Source organism: Rhyacophila brunnea, unplaced genomic scaffold, assembly GCF_057557595.1.
Source record: "Rhyacophila brunnea isolate RB1 unplaced genomic scaffold, BYU_Rbru_1.0 scaffold_24, whole genome shotgun sequence".
In the NCBI taxonomy this organism is placed as follows: domain Eukaryota; kingdom Metazoa; phylum Arthropoda; class Insecta; order Trichoptera; family Rhyacophilidae; genus Rhyacophila; species Rhyacophila brunnea.
Genome location: NW_028232904.1, coordinates 21,889,558 through 21,906,411, shown reverse-complemented (window position 1 = coordinate 21,906,411; position 16,854 = coordinate 21,889,558). Strand labels below are relative to the sequence as shown.

The 16,854-nt window shown below is 33.4% G+C and overlaps 1 protein-coding gene across 1 annotated transcript; it reads left to right on the top strand.

The window, feature by feature from the left end:
- The first annotated feature begins 10,496 nt into the window (after window positions 1–10,496).
- On the top strand, window positions 10,497–16,440 carry LOC147069203 (uncharacterized). The gene is made up of 5 exons (XM_085951630.1): window positions 10,497–10,722; window positions 14,298–14,425; window positions 14,650–14,713; window positions 15,963–16,074; window positions 16,255–16,440. Exons 1-5 carry the CDS (start codon window positions 10,571–10,573, stop codon window positions 16,438–16,440), a joined length of 642 nt encoding a protein of 213 aa, XP_085807756.1. The 5' UTR covers window positions 10,497–10,570.
- The last annotated feature ends 414 nt before the right edge of the window (window positions 16,441–16,854 follow it).

Below are 16,854 nucleotides of genomic sequence, written 5' to 3'. Positions count from 1 at the left end.
GACATTAATTAGCTCATGTCCCAAAAATATGGCTTTATTATCAATTTTAAAACAGCAATGTTTACAATTACACTGTTTTATAGTGTTAATAATTTTTATATGGTTATATAATGTTGATTTATAAGGCATTATAATGACGAATGCATATTTTCTACAATGTCAACAGAATTAGCTCCCACAGATACCTCAAATTCATTTTCAATCTATATGGCATGTTAATGCATCGTCATCATGAATGGGATACTCCAGCATGTCTTCGCTGTGTATTAAATACCTCATGTGGTGATTTTGACGAAAATGAGTTATTGATACTGCATATTTTTTCAATACCATATCTATTATATCAATTGTGAAAAAATTAAATCACCAAATAAAATCGATACTAAATTGATACTATGTGATTAAATCCGTACTTAATCCGTAATTAATCCTATGTGAGTGTCAGTATCAATAGATCAGTATTAAAATAATCTTATGTGAAGACGGGATGTTTACACATGATTCAATGTATTAAACACAGTGCATATAGAATTAATCCTATGTGATACAAACATGGAAAAAGCTACGATTTTATCATTTAATAATACAGTACTCTCTCAGTAATCCGCTACCTCAAAAACCAGACAAGTATCCAATTAGTGAAAACGGCGGATTATAGTACATAAAAACAAAATATTGTAAAAATTTATTATGTATTTCGTAAAAATAGTTTTTATTGAGAAATTAGTACTAGCAACTTAAGCGTCAATTACATTGAGCTACTTTACGAGCTGTTTGTTGGCGAATTTAAAAGCGGGCGATTCAGCTACTGAGATTGTGATGATGACACACAAAACTTTCTATTCGCTGAGAAGCCACAAGCCAGCGACTATTTTGACAGAACGTAGTTCGTTTTTTTACCGGGAGGTTGCTACTACGCTCTATTGCGCAGACGAAGTAGGCCCACACGCCGGCGTGTAGTGTGTATAGTTGACCGGCTTTCAACTCTTCTCTGTAGATTGTTTACAATCTGCTTGTTAGCTTGTTCAATGATTACACTGGGCGTACATACAGGCAGGTTGTAAATTCGCCAACAAACAGCTCGTAAAGTAGCTTAATGTAATTGACGCATTACGGTTTTTTTTATGGTCAAAATCAATTAGGTATGTATTAAATTATACATATTAATTATAAACTATGTTTTTTGACTACATACAATATATCAAACAGTAAATCACTTAACACAACCGCTAGTGTGTTGTTTTCTGAATATTGTTGGAAGATTGTGTCATCTCGTAATTTATGCAACATGACTAATGTGTTGACGGTTGCATTATTTTCCTCTGCCCATTTAATGGTAACTCGTCAGTCCCGGCTAGAGCATCTTCTGATTTGACTGTATGAGCTGCAGTCGGTTGACAATTATTGCCATTATCCTCAGAATCCAAGCCTCTTGATGTATTTACGAGCTCGTCTTCAATCACAAGTGGCGCATACTCCTCAGAACTTTCTGCTATTCATTCTTCTAAAATATTTCGCGTTAGCTCTGAGTTTTCAGTCACTCTCTGAATCAATTCATCTAATGGAACTAAGTCTTCCGGTTCTCAGTTTTCATCATCTTGATTCATAGAGGGCCACAGCTTTTTTCACGATAAAATTATTGCTCGTCCCGGTAGGTTGTTTCATGCCTCAGCTGTGTTAAATACGACGGCGGACAGCTGATATAGGCACGCGGTGGACTATTAAATTTTACATACGAATACCGGCAAATTATACAGCTTAATTTTGTGATTTTAACTAGTAAAAAAAACGGCGGATTATAGTTGTCTGATAATCGAGCGGCGGATTACTGAGAGAGTACTGTAGATATATTAAAAAAATATATGATTATCCAATCTTAATTTACGATTAGGATGTACAAAAAATGTTAAAACATATATTATATCATTTACGATTATTTTTTAAAAGTTATTTTCGATTTTCTTAGAATATGACTTAAACCACATAGGAGGTATATAAAATACACCGATAATGCACATAATATTTTTGTTAGATTTTGAGTACAGTTCGGTACTGTGATGGTAGATGGTTATAACTGCAGTTTTTTTTTCACTTTTTATGTTTTCTTCCATAATATGTTCCAAATAGTACATTTTTTGATGTGGCACAATTTTAGAGCTGCAACTTTATTGGTCACAAAGTACCTAATATTAAAAAATATCTGCATCTGATCAAATGTGAAAAAAGGCAAAAATATATATCTGCTTAAAATGCAAGATAACAATAATAAAAAGAAATCAGTAAAGTTTTACGTTGGTATGCAAATTCTACTTATTTTGATATCAAACACTTTAAAATACAGTCGAGCTCGGTTATTACGATCACGGACATAGCGAGATCTCGGATGTATCGAGGAAACATTCGTTGACATTTTAGTTTATGATTGTCTCCATACATTTATTCAATTTTATAACGAGCTCCTTATCGGATATACCGAGCTAAAATATCGTCAAAATTTTTTTTAGAACTGTTAATGTGTGGATTGTTTAAAAACATAGTTAAATGTCGTAAGTACCTACCTAATTGGTGTTTTCGCCGACAAGATTGAAAAAATATCCACGCATACGTTAAAAAAAAAATCCAAGTTTGTGGAGTAAGTAATTACCTACCAGCGTTCATTACAATAAACAACTTCTTTTGTAGTTATGAATGCCATGTTTGTTTCGGAGAAAAATTCTAATTGTGTATTTTTGTTTGAATTGCAACTTTTTGTGTAATGTGACCGCTCATTTAAAAATACCTATTCTCTGATTAACGAGTAATGTTTATAACGAGCAAACTCAGTCGGCCTCATCTTCCTCGTAATAACCAAGTTCGACTGTATATCGTCTCTGTTCTGGCAGAACGCACTAACTGGAGAATACTAGTTTTGAGTAATTTGACTTTGAAATTGTTAAAATGTTTGAAATGGTCTATCATGTGAGTTTATTAAGTAATCGTAAAAAGGATGACTTTAAAATAAAGACTGTTTATTTATTAAGAAGGTTTCCAGACGGTAAAGTTTAAAATAAGGAACATTTTGGTATAACTAACTCACTCACTCACTCACTTTTTTCGAATTAGTGTCTTCTGCCAGAACAGTGACGATATTATAAACTAACTTGTAAGACTGATTTAAAACCTTTGTTTTTGCTTTCCTGTATAATTGTGTAAACAACAGTTATAACCGTTTGCCATCACACTACGAGTTTTTGAAAATAGACGTCTCATAGACAAAATGCATTTATCATATTATTAAGGTCAGGCGGTAGAGTATTTATGGAATGTTACAACATTGGTCAGCATTAATTACTTATGTAATTCATTTAATTAGTAATTAATTAATTAATTACATAATAATAAGTTATAGGTGTTGAAAGAATTAAGTTTTAATGTATTGGCAATATTTGTCATACTGAAATTCTATTATGAAATTGTAATATGTTTATAAGAAAATACATTTATTTTGTTGAATATAATTCGAAGTCTTTTATTTTAATGTCACTTATTTCCTGCATTAAAAAAATGAGGATGTAGCAAGCCCTTTAGGGTAGGGATTGCAGTACCGGTATTTCAAAACCGGTATCCCAGTATTTTTCGATACCGAAATACTGGTTTTAAAAATCAGACAATACCGATATTTATTCAAAAAGGCATAAAAGGATTGTAATTTTTGAAAAATCATATGAACAAAATCGAATATGTTGCTTCAGAAGAATCGATCTATACATTTATTTTGTTCTTAAAACTATTATTTACGACCATTTTTACTGTTCAAAAACGTGTCCAGTTCCAAAATCCATTATGTGCATGACCATCATGATTCCAAAAACCTTTTTATTGCATACAAATTGTGAAGCAATAAGATGATGCGTTTCCAGAATCCGCCATATTCATCTTGTTGTTACAAAACAAGACGTAATGACTTAAGAGCAGACTTCAGTGAAACGGCAAATAATTTTCAACAGTAGGTGCGACGAAATTTATCACTAGTCGCCAATCGAAGACCGACTGTCAAGGTGTCCGGACGTCGATTTGTTTTGTCATGGCGTCGTATGAAACCGATCCAATCCGCGCATCGCCTAGCCACAATCTTTTTAGACCATGCCTCAACTGAAGTATACCCTTAATAATAATAAATTTCTATTGTATATACGGTTGTATCCTACTGCTGAATACTTGTTAACTTGTAGGGGCCGAATTTATATGCTAGTGCATGTTTTGTTAGGGTGTATGCACAGCTATGGGCGTTGCACAGAAATCCGTTTTGAAAGACGCTGAATCCAAAAATAAAATTTTATTGTGCATATAAATGCATATTTGAGACGTTAGAGCATATTTGAGACATTAGGTCATATTTTATAAATAAATGCGTATTTTAGAGCTTTTGCATTTATAATCTTAGTTTTTTTTAATTATTTTATCGAAATATAACTAAATTAGGTAGGTAAATAGTTTAGAATTTTAGATGCACTTGCATTTTTTAATGGCATCCCCAAGCTGTGGATTTATCAAAAAAAGTGAAGTCAACTGAAGCTATTTTTGCGGTCCCATCAGGGCCCCTAGCGTACGTTTACAGAAGCTCAGCTAGATTGGAGCATTTCGGGCCCCCTCGTCAAATTCGGCCCGATTCCAATTTTTAGGGGCTCAAAAATTTGGCCCCACGATTTCATCTTCCTTTATTTAAATTTTGCGCCATCACCTCTGTGGACGCTGAGAGGTCGTTTTCCACATATAAACAAAATATACTGACAGATATCCGGAAAAAAAATAATGGCAGAGCACAATATTGAAAAAAATATTGTAACTTTTTTTGTTCTGACAAAAAAAAATAGTATTTAGGAATAGTTAAGTGTGTCGTTTTTGTTTTTTAAAGTTGTGCTTAGTTTACATTGCATTTATTATTCAATTATTTGTACTTGTAAACAAACTATTTTGAAAATTGTAATTTATTAACTTTATATTGATTACTTATTTGTGTTTTTTTGTTATTGTATTATATTGATTAAGATTATTAATTTGTTATTCGATTTTTTGGATGAAGTGTGTATTTACAATTTTTTTCCATAAAAAATGTAAATTTTTAACTCCATATTTCTTCAGTTTTAGTGCATATTTTAATGATTTTAAGTGCATGCATATAATCATATTTTTTGTTGCAAATAAATCCGCTCCCTACTTATAAGTTATTACACTAAATTTATTAGGCATCCTACAGTAAGTAATAACAAATAGTTTTAATTGATTTAGTTCGAGTTTGGTGCATACGTCGTTACATTCCATTCTTACGTTAAACATTTTTAATTGTTTTTGAGTGAATCACTTATTTTTGTATAATGAACAGAGTTGTTTCGGAAGATATTTCTCTGCCGAAAATCGGTAGAAAGCGTAGGTACACGGTTCATTGAAACAATGCATCTCATTGATTACTATTACTGTAGAAATAAGTCTACCAAATTGGGCTTGTCTTGTGATTTAAGTATTGCGAAACTTTGGAATGAGTATAATAAATTAGCAATTTCCTGTTGATTTTTCATTTTGCTTCCAAAAACAGTTATTTGTTACATTATAGTTCCAAAAGTCGCTATCTTATACCTTCTTATCGCTTTAACTGTGGTCTTTTTTATATACATTCCCCATATCCAGATACTCCACACTTTGAGTCTTGCAATGAGCTTGGCTTACAGCTGTAGGTGCTCACTTACGATTTGTTGCGATTGGTCGCATCCACAAGTAGTTATCGAATGCGTGTGGCCTAATGGTCATAATTATTAAAATCCTTATTGTACCTGTACACGTTCATGGATTTACTGGCAACAATATCGTGTAAATTAAAGTATCGTGACAATAACTACTTCTAACTACTAACGCACCAAAGTGCTGACTGTCTAATTTTATTTTTCAAGCGTTAGCAAACGCGTTTGTTGTTATTGTGTGGTGCTATTTTGACAGGTTCGGATAGATTGTGAAAATCGGAAATGCTCTGCACGGTGTAGTTCATATTTTTTCCATCAGGTTCGCCACTATATTACGTGTTTACACTTGCATTTTCTTGTTATGGCAGCAATAAGATGTACTGCCTGCAGTAAATCAGCAGTACGTTTGTGTCACTCACGCTGTCGCCTGTTTAGACATGCCACGTCAGAATATTAAAATAAATATTGGAATCCTCAATTATTCATGAGTTCTACTGAGACGACAAGCCTAGGGTGTCATAGTTTGCCGAAAGGAAAGGGGCCAACCCTACCAAAAAAAGACAGCCAAATTATTTGAGTCACAATCCAGGTAATATCCCTCTTGTGTGTGCGCATGTAGATGATTTTTTTTGGATGTTTCAAATCTTATCATGGGATTATGATAATATTACATTAATAAATTATACACAAAAACATCATGTCAACAAGAATTAATATTATATTTGATTGATTGTTAAAAGAAAGGATAAAAATAGATTCAGGACAGTGTGGGCTCGGTTTTGGAAATTAAAAATACTGTTTTCCAAAAACTACAAGACTGAAAAATGTCATATTTACGTAACACTTAATGGGGGTAATTATTTATATATTTTTAGTGTTTAAATATAAATATCCAAAGTTATGTATGATTTAATTGTTTCATTTCAGATATTTTATAGATAGATTGACAAAATTGTGCACACTTTTTCATTCATACTTATTTGTTTTCGTTGGATTAAGAATACATATTACACAATATATTGTTGGATCATTTTTTAACACAATCACTGCTGATCTGTTAATTAATTTTTAATTACCACATATAAATATCATGTTAATTATATCTAATGGTCAGGTAACGCAACCGCGCCAGTCGCCGTGTCAGCACTAAATGAGTTGAAATTCATTAAACCCTGCCTAACCAAATTATAATAGATAAAAAATATTATTCTATCTATAAAATATTTAAAGTTATGTATAACTTAATTGCACAATTATTTTAGATATTTTATAGATGAACGAGTATTTTTTAACTATTATCTATTATGGCTTGGTTTCGCTGGGTTTAATTGAATTTGTAAATTGTAGTCTTATTTCAATGAAAACAAATATGTATGACTGGCAAAGTTTAATGTGCACTATTTATGGGGGATCTTAACAGTCTACCTCCACCCTTTGCCGCTGCTGTAGATAACTGTTTTGATAAATAAAATCACTTTTTTTAAAGAGCATCTCTCATCTCGGAACTCTCAGCATCAACCTGATATACAATAAATTAATTACAATAAACATTCAATAAAAATTATTTAATTAAAGTCTCAAGAATTTAATTAGCTATATCATTTTCAATTATTTGTTAAGATTCCTAATTCAGTCCTGTTTGATACCAAAAGTAATCCATTAATTTTATTTGATAAGTTATATAAGATAAAATTACAAAACTGGTCAAAAGCCATCTAATAAAGATATTTGCTACTGTAATTTTATGGACACTGATAAAATAGGTTCATAGTTTTTAAAAAAATGGGTAAGTGCATTAAACTTCTCCCCTATTCATAGCCAAATCGGTATCTATACCAATTAGTTCCAAAAACTTCAGTGGATTCAAATACACATTTTGATTAAAAAAAAAAAATGGAAAACATGTAACAGAATTAATGGTACTTTTGGTGTTTCTATCCATACAAATTCATAATCATCATTGTCAATGTATGGCGGCTGGTTACATGTAAATTGTACATATTACATTTCACCATAGAATAGTTCGCCGTGAGCTTTCTCATCGGAAAGAGATGACTGTATAGCAGTGGCGAAGGGTGGAGGTAGGCTGTTAAGATCCGACATAAATAGTCCACAATAAACTTTGTCAGTCATACGTAATTGTTTTCATTGAAATAATACTACAATTTACAAACGATGTTGGTTACTAATTAAAATTCAATTAAACCCTGTCTAAACCAAGCCATATTATGTAATAGTCAAAAAATACTCGTTCATCTATAAAATATATAAAATAATTATGCAATTAAGAATAATATTTTTTATCTATTATAGTTTGGTTAGGCAGGGCTTAATGAATTTGAACTCATTCAGTGCTGACACCGCGACTGGCACGTTTACGTTACCTGGCCATTAGATATAATTAACAATATGAAATTTAAATGTGGTAATTAAAAATGAATTAACAGGTCAGCAGTGATTGTGTTAAAAAATGAACTAACAATAATATATTCTGTAATATGTATTCTTATTCCAACGAAAACAAATAAGTATGAATGAATAAGTGTGCACAATTTTGTCGTATCGCCCAAAATATACCAAAACTATTATGGTTTGGCTTAGGCAGGGTTTAATTGATTTTTAAAAACTAACCAACACCATCTATAGATTGTAGTCTTATTTCAATAAAAACAAATACGTATGACTAATAAAGTTTAATGTGCACTATTTATGGCGTATATTAACAGCCTACCTCCACCCTTCACTACTGCTGCTCGGCCATCGTGGCATGAATACTAATAATGTTTTCTTTTGTAGGTTTTCTTCATATTTTGACAGTTCTGGCAGCTGTCGCTTATGTCAGCGCAGAATTTCATACTGGAAACGAAATTGTCGGTATGTTCATAGTTTTTCTATACATATAAATAATGTCACCTAACAACGCATCGATGAAAATTGTAATCTGATGTTTTATTACAATTGTGATTTAACTTAACCAAAACGCGTACGATTTAATTTGTAAAATATTATTAACAATAATACACTTGATATAAAAAGTTTCACTTGGATTCAGACAGATGTCTGATAATAAAATTAATATGGCGGTGGCCTGCTTACGTGATAAACAGAACAGCATTCTTTATCGAACATTGTGTCAAATAAGTGTTTTTATCGACCACAAAATGTAAATTTTCTTCAAACAAGTTATTCAGGATGGGGGAACGACCTTGGAAAATATCACAATTAACTAAAATTAAAGCTTTTATTTCTAAAAGTTTAGCGACCGCTGGTCTAAATACTTAATGATACAAATTGTCACCTCAATACTACAACTAGACAGTTCTTGATTTTCACTGATTTTGAGATAGCTATTGAATATGATTCTACATTTCCTTCTTTAGAGAATGATAAAACTAGGTACTGTAAAATGTGATAAGTTGGAGGATAAAATAGAGGAGAGAATGTGTGAATAAAAGAGAGATTAGAGATATTGAAAGTTAAGAGTAGAGCATGATTAAGAGGTAAGCGTAAAGAGTAAAATAGGATAATTAAATTATTCAGGGCATGTGATCGCGCTGACAAATGTATGTGACTATCAGTGAACTAGTATCTATAGAATATAATGACAAAAGGAATTTAAGTAGACTGAGAAAACTATGTATAAACAAGACTTGTAAGTGTATGATAAAATTGATTGATAATTAGGGCGCCAAGTGCTTTCAACTTGTGTACATAACGAAATACCATATAAATAAAGAAAACTCTATAATTTAGAGGTAACAATTGTTTATTAAGCTAGAAAACATTGAATTTATTTGAACAAGTAATAATAAAGAGACATGAAATAAAGGAGACTCGTGATCTTTTCTATGCGAAAACATACAATTTTACAAAAACATTATGATACAAAAATAGGGGTACTCATCTGCTGGACGCTGGTTTTACAATGTTAAAGAAAGTTCAAATGAAGTGAAAGAAATACTGATATTTAATGTGGCCGGCGTCCGTACCGGCCGTGAACAAAAGTAGGTTAAGTTGAGAGCTCCATCCAGTTGAGACGTCAGGGTAAAAGTGATAGAAATCGATAGAGGTGCATCCCTCATGCCCGCCAAAGTACAAAGTAGGGTCTCGTCCTGCCGCATGGTGGGGGTTGGTGTGAAAGACAACCAATTTTGCGTCTTCTTCTCTTGGTCAGCATTTACCTAATTTGAATTTAGGTATAGGTAGGTATCTGCAACGTGACAGTACCTAAGTCAGAAGTTAATGGGAACTGTATTAATAAAATTTATGTTTGAAAATATTAGATAACTTTAAAACCATAAATGCCTTAAATAAATAAATTAATATATCTACAATATTTTTTCATACAATTAAACATTATTTAATTGTTCCCAATTTGACAAACACAATTTCCCATTTTTATTTTAAATAATAATTATTATAGCCTAGATTTATGTAACTCAAGTAAAGTTTAAATTTGATTTTCCCAACAATGACCAAATCAGGGTTTTTTTTTTTTTTTTTTAAGAATTATTAATAACCATGTCTATGCTTTTTCGTGCAAGGTGGTTGTTAGTAATTTTGAACAATCACAAACACCCAGGCTTTGAGAAAAACACATAAATGTTTTTGTCATGACCGGGAATCGAACCCAGAACTCTCGGGTGGAAGGCCAGCGCCTTACCCACTGCACCACGAGAGCCGCCTTCCCCCCCCCACCAAATCAGGGTTATCTAGTTGTAGTATTGAGGTGACGAAATGAAAGTCGGTTAGAAACTAATAAATTATCATTTACAGAAGCTAAACTGAGTGAGCGATTTACGGGATGGAACCACCTAACCTACAAACGTGGCGTCACCAACATTATAGACGTGCCGATGAGAAATATAGTCGATGACAAGATTATAGCGTTTCTCGAAGAACTGCGCGCCAACTTCTCCCAGGGATTCCCTGAAGTTGGAATTCCTCCACTGGATCCATTCATACTGGACAATGTTACGTTCAGTGTAAATCAGGGTAACATTATCAAGTACGTATCACAACTCCTGCAATGTGACAATATTTTTACACAACTCATACCAGTTTCCAATAGAACAAATAAATGAAGTACAACATATTATTTTACGGCCAGATGCGGTCATATAGCTGTATTTGAAATGCCTAGTTTCAAAAGCCCCTAAAACAGTGATTGAAAATTTTTGAGTTAGATAATGTATTTAGATGGATATTTTTGTTACCTATATGATGGCCAAAGATTGAACATTAAAAAATACCAAAAACCATCAATACGTATGATCAAAAGTTAGGGTCAATTTCAAAACCCGCTAAAATGGTTGGGTGTGCTTTTCAAATACCCCTAAAATTGATAAGCCAAAATACTCTTTAGAATGTGCAAATTAAATAATAAATACATACAAAAAGTTCACAGATTTAATAGATATGAACAAAAACTACCTAAAATCATTTTACGGGGATTTGAAACTAGGCGCTTCATATTATATCGATACCTACTACGTAAAAGGCTGTAACTTCGATATTGGCTTCATTTCCTTTTAATAAATAATTTTAAAGATAATACAACAATGATGATCGAAAAAAAACAAAAATTCAATCAATATGATATATCAATCAACTAAAAAATTACGATTTCAGCATTAACAATTAACTTACTATTAAAAAGTACCATATTGCAGTTACGGCCTTATATGTAGGAGGTGTCGATACATGCTTTTTTAGCCTGTGCATTGTTTGAAAGGGAAAGAATGAACCCGAAGATAATAATATAATCAATTATAAACTCTAATAGAAAGTTTACCAAACGTATTTACTCACTTATCTAATTTTATGTATCATTATCAGTCGGGATCAATCCATTGCTGTATGAAGGTCTCCCCTAGCACCCTTCACTCTTCTCGGTCCTTAGATCTTTGCTGCCACGTACATCCACCGAACTTTATGAGTTTGTCTATCTAGCAGGTTTTAGGGCATCCCTGTGGGCGTTTAGTGCCCCTTGGGTACCACTGTTTGACGGCATTTGTCCAGCAGTTGTCCATTCGTCGAACGATATCTCCAACCCGTTGCCATTTCATCTGCTTAGCGACCTCTATCTATAAAGATTCATAAGCCATCTCATTAGCAAAGGTATCCAACAAGGCGACAGGATATCACCCAAATTATCCACTGGTACTCTGGAAGATCTATTCAGGCGATTTGACTGGAAGAACAGTGGAACTGCTATTAACGTCGAATACCTTAGTCACCTGCGTTTTGCAGACGACATTGTTGTCTCTGTAAATGTCTCAAAGACATAAGTAATGATGAACTGCTTTGGTGAAACCAAAGGCAATCCTCATCAATGGCACTCAAATCAACAACTACGTCTATCGAGAACAACAGATGTCAATAATTGTCAGTGGTATGTATGACGAGATTGCTCGCAGAACCAAACTGGCATGGAGTGCAATTGAGCGCCTGAATAGTATCTTCCAAAGTGACCTCCCATTTTGTCTTAAGCGTAAAGTGTTCAACCAATGCTCACGTATGCATATGAAACATGGACTCTTAATGTATGATAAATCCAAAAATTACAAGTAGCCCAACGTAGCATGGAAAGGTCCATGTTAGGCATAAGGCGTAAAGATCACAAAAGAAACCGTTAGATAAGGAATTTTATGTATATTATAATATACTAGCTGACCCGGCAAACGTTGTTCTGCCATATAAATTATTTCTAGTGAATATTTTGGTTGTTAAATAAAAAATAACGAATGTATCGTAAGTGTGTGGGGATGGGATCTATGACAGAAAGAGGAATGGAGCGCTGTACACGATGACCGCCGATAAAAAAAAAAACACCAACCATTCATTTTCTCAATTCAAAATGAGTAATGATGTTCATAATGAATGAATTACCTGTGATAGGATCTCGTTGTTTAATGTTTATGCAATAACCGTCTTGTCCCTTCCAGAAAATTAGCGGATATTGGAGAGCGTCGTATGAACGGTGTGTGTCAGCGATGAACTCCAGATTATTGTTTCTTCTTCGAATCACGATTTCTCGCGTCGATGTGCGGTCGCCAACCATGATTCCAGCAATGTCGTCAACAACAGGCGCATTGAATCGACGCACGTCCTCTCCAGCTGATGTTTTATCAGGATTGATGGCAATAGCGTGATTGTCACTTTGCAATTCGTGCATGTGTGCTTTAAAGAATTTCAATAATTCATTGTGCTCATTCAATAGGGCGTCCAGTTTTCCGACGATGCGCCTGGCATTAGGCAAATTGAGGTTATTGTAGCCGCAACTTGCATCCACACGATTGATGTCTTCACCGCCCATGAAGCAGATTTGTAAAAATTTATGTGGTTCGTTTGGCATTGGCAGCAATGAGCCTACTTTGTGGTATACTTGGCCTTTGGTTTTGAACGTAGAATGGAATTGTTGACCATTTGCCGCAGTATTGTGAACTATTTCTGTTGCTCCGAACAAAGTCATTTGGAAGTATAAATTGAATGTGCGAATGGACTTCAGGAACAGGTTTGAATCTGGAACCGTGCCGATGAGCAAGCCGTTCAATGGTTCTGGTGGTATCTAAATTTCTGGTAGTTGCACTTTTCCTGATGCGCAACACATCCCGGCTGACTCATGTTTGAATTTGAGCGCATGACAATGGGGATATTCTTTGTCCATAGCACCAATCAGCACTTTCGGATGAGCGGAAAATTCAATATCTGGCTCGTACTCGAATGCGAGACGAAGGAACGAAGCGGATGTAAATGCTCGATGTACTTGTTGCTCTGCGTGTGTTAACTACGAACCGGCGCGCTTGGCTCCGTTCCAATTGTCGTTGTTGATTTTGTTCAGCTCGTGCCTCTTGTGATTGAGATGCACGCAATTGTGACATGCTCACACGCACGTTTTTGTTATCTTGTTGGATTTGTTTGTCTGTTCTTTCTGCTCTACTATTTCGCACATTTGTTGCTTTATTCGTTCGACGGCCCAAATGGCCCCCCTTGCGTCTTGCTGGCATTATGCACTGTAATACACGCACACAAAAATAGATAAATTAAAATAAATCGTACAAAATTTTGCACGCACTGCGTTGTGATATGCCGAATGAAATGTCAAAATGACGTGACGCTTCTCTTGAATTCATCTCGGACGTAGAGCCATCTGTCAACAACATAAATAATTTCGTTCTGTTTGAAATACGAACGACGGTTAAATTTGTTCATACAAAAATAATAAAATCGCGATTAAAAAATAGGAGAGTGAAAATTTGGGGTTATAGGTATTTTTTGATGCAAAATAATAAAAAAAATACAAAAAGAAATTTTCAAAAAAATAAAAGAAAAAATTTTCTGGATAGAGATACCCTAATCACCTAGCGGTATGAAATATACTTGTTGACCTATTCTCATACCCAACAAATATACATATAAAAATTCATAAAAATCGGTCGAGCCATTTCGGAGGAGTGCGACCACAAACATCGTGACACGAGATTTTTATATATATAGAGACAAGTAAATGGTTTAAATGTTTTGTTATATACAATTTATGAGTAAATAACACTGATAATATACAAATATTTCTAATTTCAGGGCAGACATTACTCTTGAAGATTTGATGTTGAGAGGCGCCCAATCATTTGTCATCGACAAAATCAATTTCAAAATTGTCGGACTCAGTCTTCAATTTGGATTCTTCGTACCAGAATTGATTTATACATGTACGTTTCACTAGCGACTCCAATACTACTTCATATATCTATAATATATAACTCTAGAACAGTAATCCTCAACCTTTTTCATGTCACAACATACTTTTTAAATTTTTCTAATTTTTTTATGAACTGCAGGCGACTTTTTTTTATTTTACTTACATAGTATCAATAGAACAAATTTGTGAGAAAATATGATTGACAAAGGATGTAATGATTCAATTTTTTTTCAGCTAAATTCGATGTGGATGGAAAAATTGCTATGATCCTCCCATTCAGGCCCAATGGAGATATAACGTAAGAATGTTTGAATATCTTTTATGATTTCCTGCGTCCAGTCTTGACCAACATAAAACTGAATATAAACAAGGATCATTGCATAAAACGCATGGTCTCACATGCAAATTTTTTGATCTTGCCTATCCAAATTATCTTTTAATTTGATAACAATATTTGCAAGTGTTGACATACATTGAGTTTCGTATACTTGGTTGCGGCAAAAATTTGCAATCAATTGTAAGCGGACAGTTGTATATTGATCTAGTCTAGGCTTAATTTGTTTTAAAAAGTTTCTGTCAGAAATATAATGTATTTCAAAATTGGAATACCTACCCAAGAAATGTTATAAATGTAAATAAATATATAAACCAGTGGTGAAGAGTGGAGGGAGGCTGTCAAGATCTGATATAAATAGTGCTTACTATATAAAGTCAATGAATTTCATTGAACTAAGACTACAATTTGTACATAGTTTATAAAATTTAATTAATTCCTACCTAATCCAAGCTATAGTAGATAATAATCAAAAAATATTCATTTATCTATAAAATATCTAAAATTATGCCATTAATCCATACATAATTTTATAGATGGAAGAATATTTTTTATCTATTATGGTTTGTATGGTAGGTATCTATTAGGCAGGGTTTAATGAATTTTAAAAAACTAATCCACACTGTAATATCGTCGGTCCCTATTAAAAAAGTCGGATCTGCAAAATGCTATTTTTCAGTACGAGCAATCAAAGATGTTTCATCAAATATCCTTTGTGACCTATTGATTGCCATAATGAATAAAAATACGGGTTATAGAAACTTTTCTAAACGTTTATAAAAACATCTTGCTCACCCACGCACAGCCAACAATGTCGGTTGGTAAGAACCGACATTGTTATTCGGACACTCTCGGTAGATCCGTCATTTTTAACTTGAATATCACGAAATTTTTCAAACAAACAAAAAAAACTGTGATTGTAGTATAAATGTTTAAAGTGTTTAAATAACTTTTACGTAATAATCCGAAAATGACAAAATTTCAGATCCGACTTTTTTAATAGGGACCGACAATAATTATGTATTCTTAATTCAATGAAAACAAATAAGTTTAGTATTGACTCACAAAGTTTAATGTGCACTATTTATGTCGAATCTCCACAGCCTACCTCCACCCCACGCCACTAATATAAACATGTATAATATGAAGATACCTCTTATGACTTTTATGTTATATATATATATGATTGTTTTTTTTTTGCATATGCTAAAAGCGTTGGACTACGGGCTGTCAACATTACTGGGAAAGCGACGTTAGGGACATTAGAAGGCGGTTATTTATATGTTAAAACCATCGACTTGGCGTTCAACATTGGCGGCACAACGGTAAAGTTTTTTTGTAAACATCCGTAGCTTATACATCCACATAATATAATTTTACAACAATCTATAGATATTCGCTCGACTCATTGTAGGAATCCCAACATAAATAAAATAATAAATGTAAATTGATCCAGTCATGGTATTCGAGCCTGTGACTATTGAATTTATGATATGTGATTCCAGATCAAAGTGGACAATCTACTGGACGTAGAATTCTTCAACAAAGTGCTGAACTGGATCCTGGACCAGCTGAGTGACGATTTCTTCGAAGGCCAAAAAGAAGCCCTCGCGCAATACGTATCCGAGAACCTCATCGAAGTGGTCAATGACTTCTTGAAAGACATCTCACTCTCTGATCTCATCGGATAATTTTCTTCACTTATATTAAGCACAATAACTTGTGATGTATATATTATGATAAATAAAAAAAAAATTTAATTATTGACACCAATTATTATTTGAGTTACTGAGGATTGAATGAGTACAAGTGTGTTGGTAACCAAGTTCATTATGTTTATTAATGCTATTGGTATCTAAAGGGGCTCATAAACGAGCAACTTTTTATGGCAATATGATACACCAATTGTGTTGGCGTTAATAGTTCCCCAAAACACGAAAATAGTAGTCTACATTACTGAAACTTGCCATCTATTGCCCATGATTTCTGGCAGCATGGTTGGTCAATACATCGAATATCAAATGCAATCGAAAATATAGCAATAATAATTCCTAGATAAATCTATTTCCTTCTCACTCTGCTCAATATGTGTGTCTCTGTTTGAC

Bases quoted from the DNA above. Each gene is read 5' to 3' on its own strand.
- LOC147069203 (XM_085951630.1), top strand. From the start codon at position 10,571: ATGAGAAATATAGTCGATGACAAGATTATAGCGTTTCTCGAAGAACTG. The intron at 10,723-14,297 runs GTACGTATCACA...TTCTAATTTCAG, and splicing joins AATCAGGGTAACATTATCAA to GGCAGACATTACTCTTGAAG. The intron at 14,426-14,649 runs GTACGTTTCACT...ATTTTTTTTCAG, and splicing joins ACCAGAATTGATTTATACAT to CTAAATTCGATGTGGATGGA.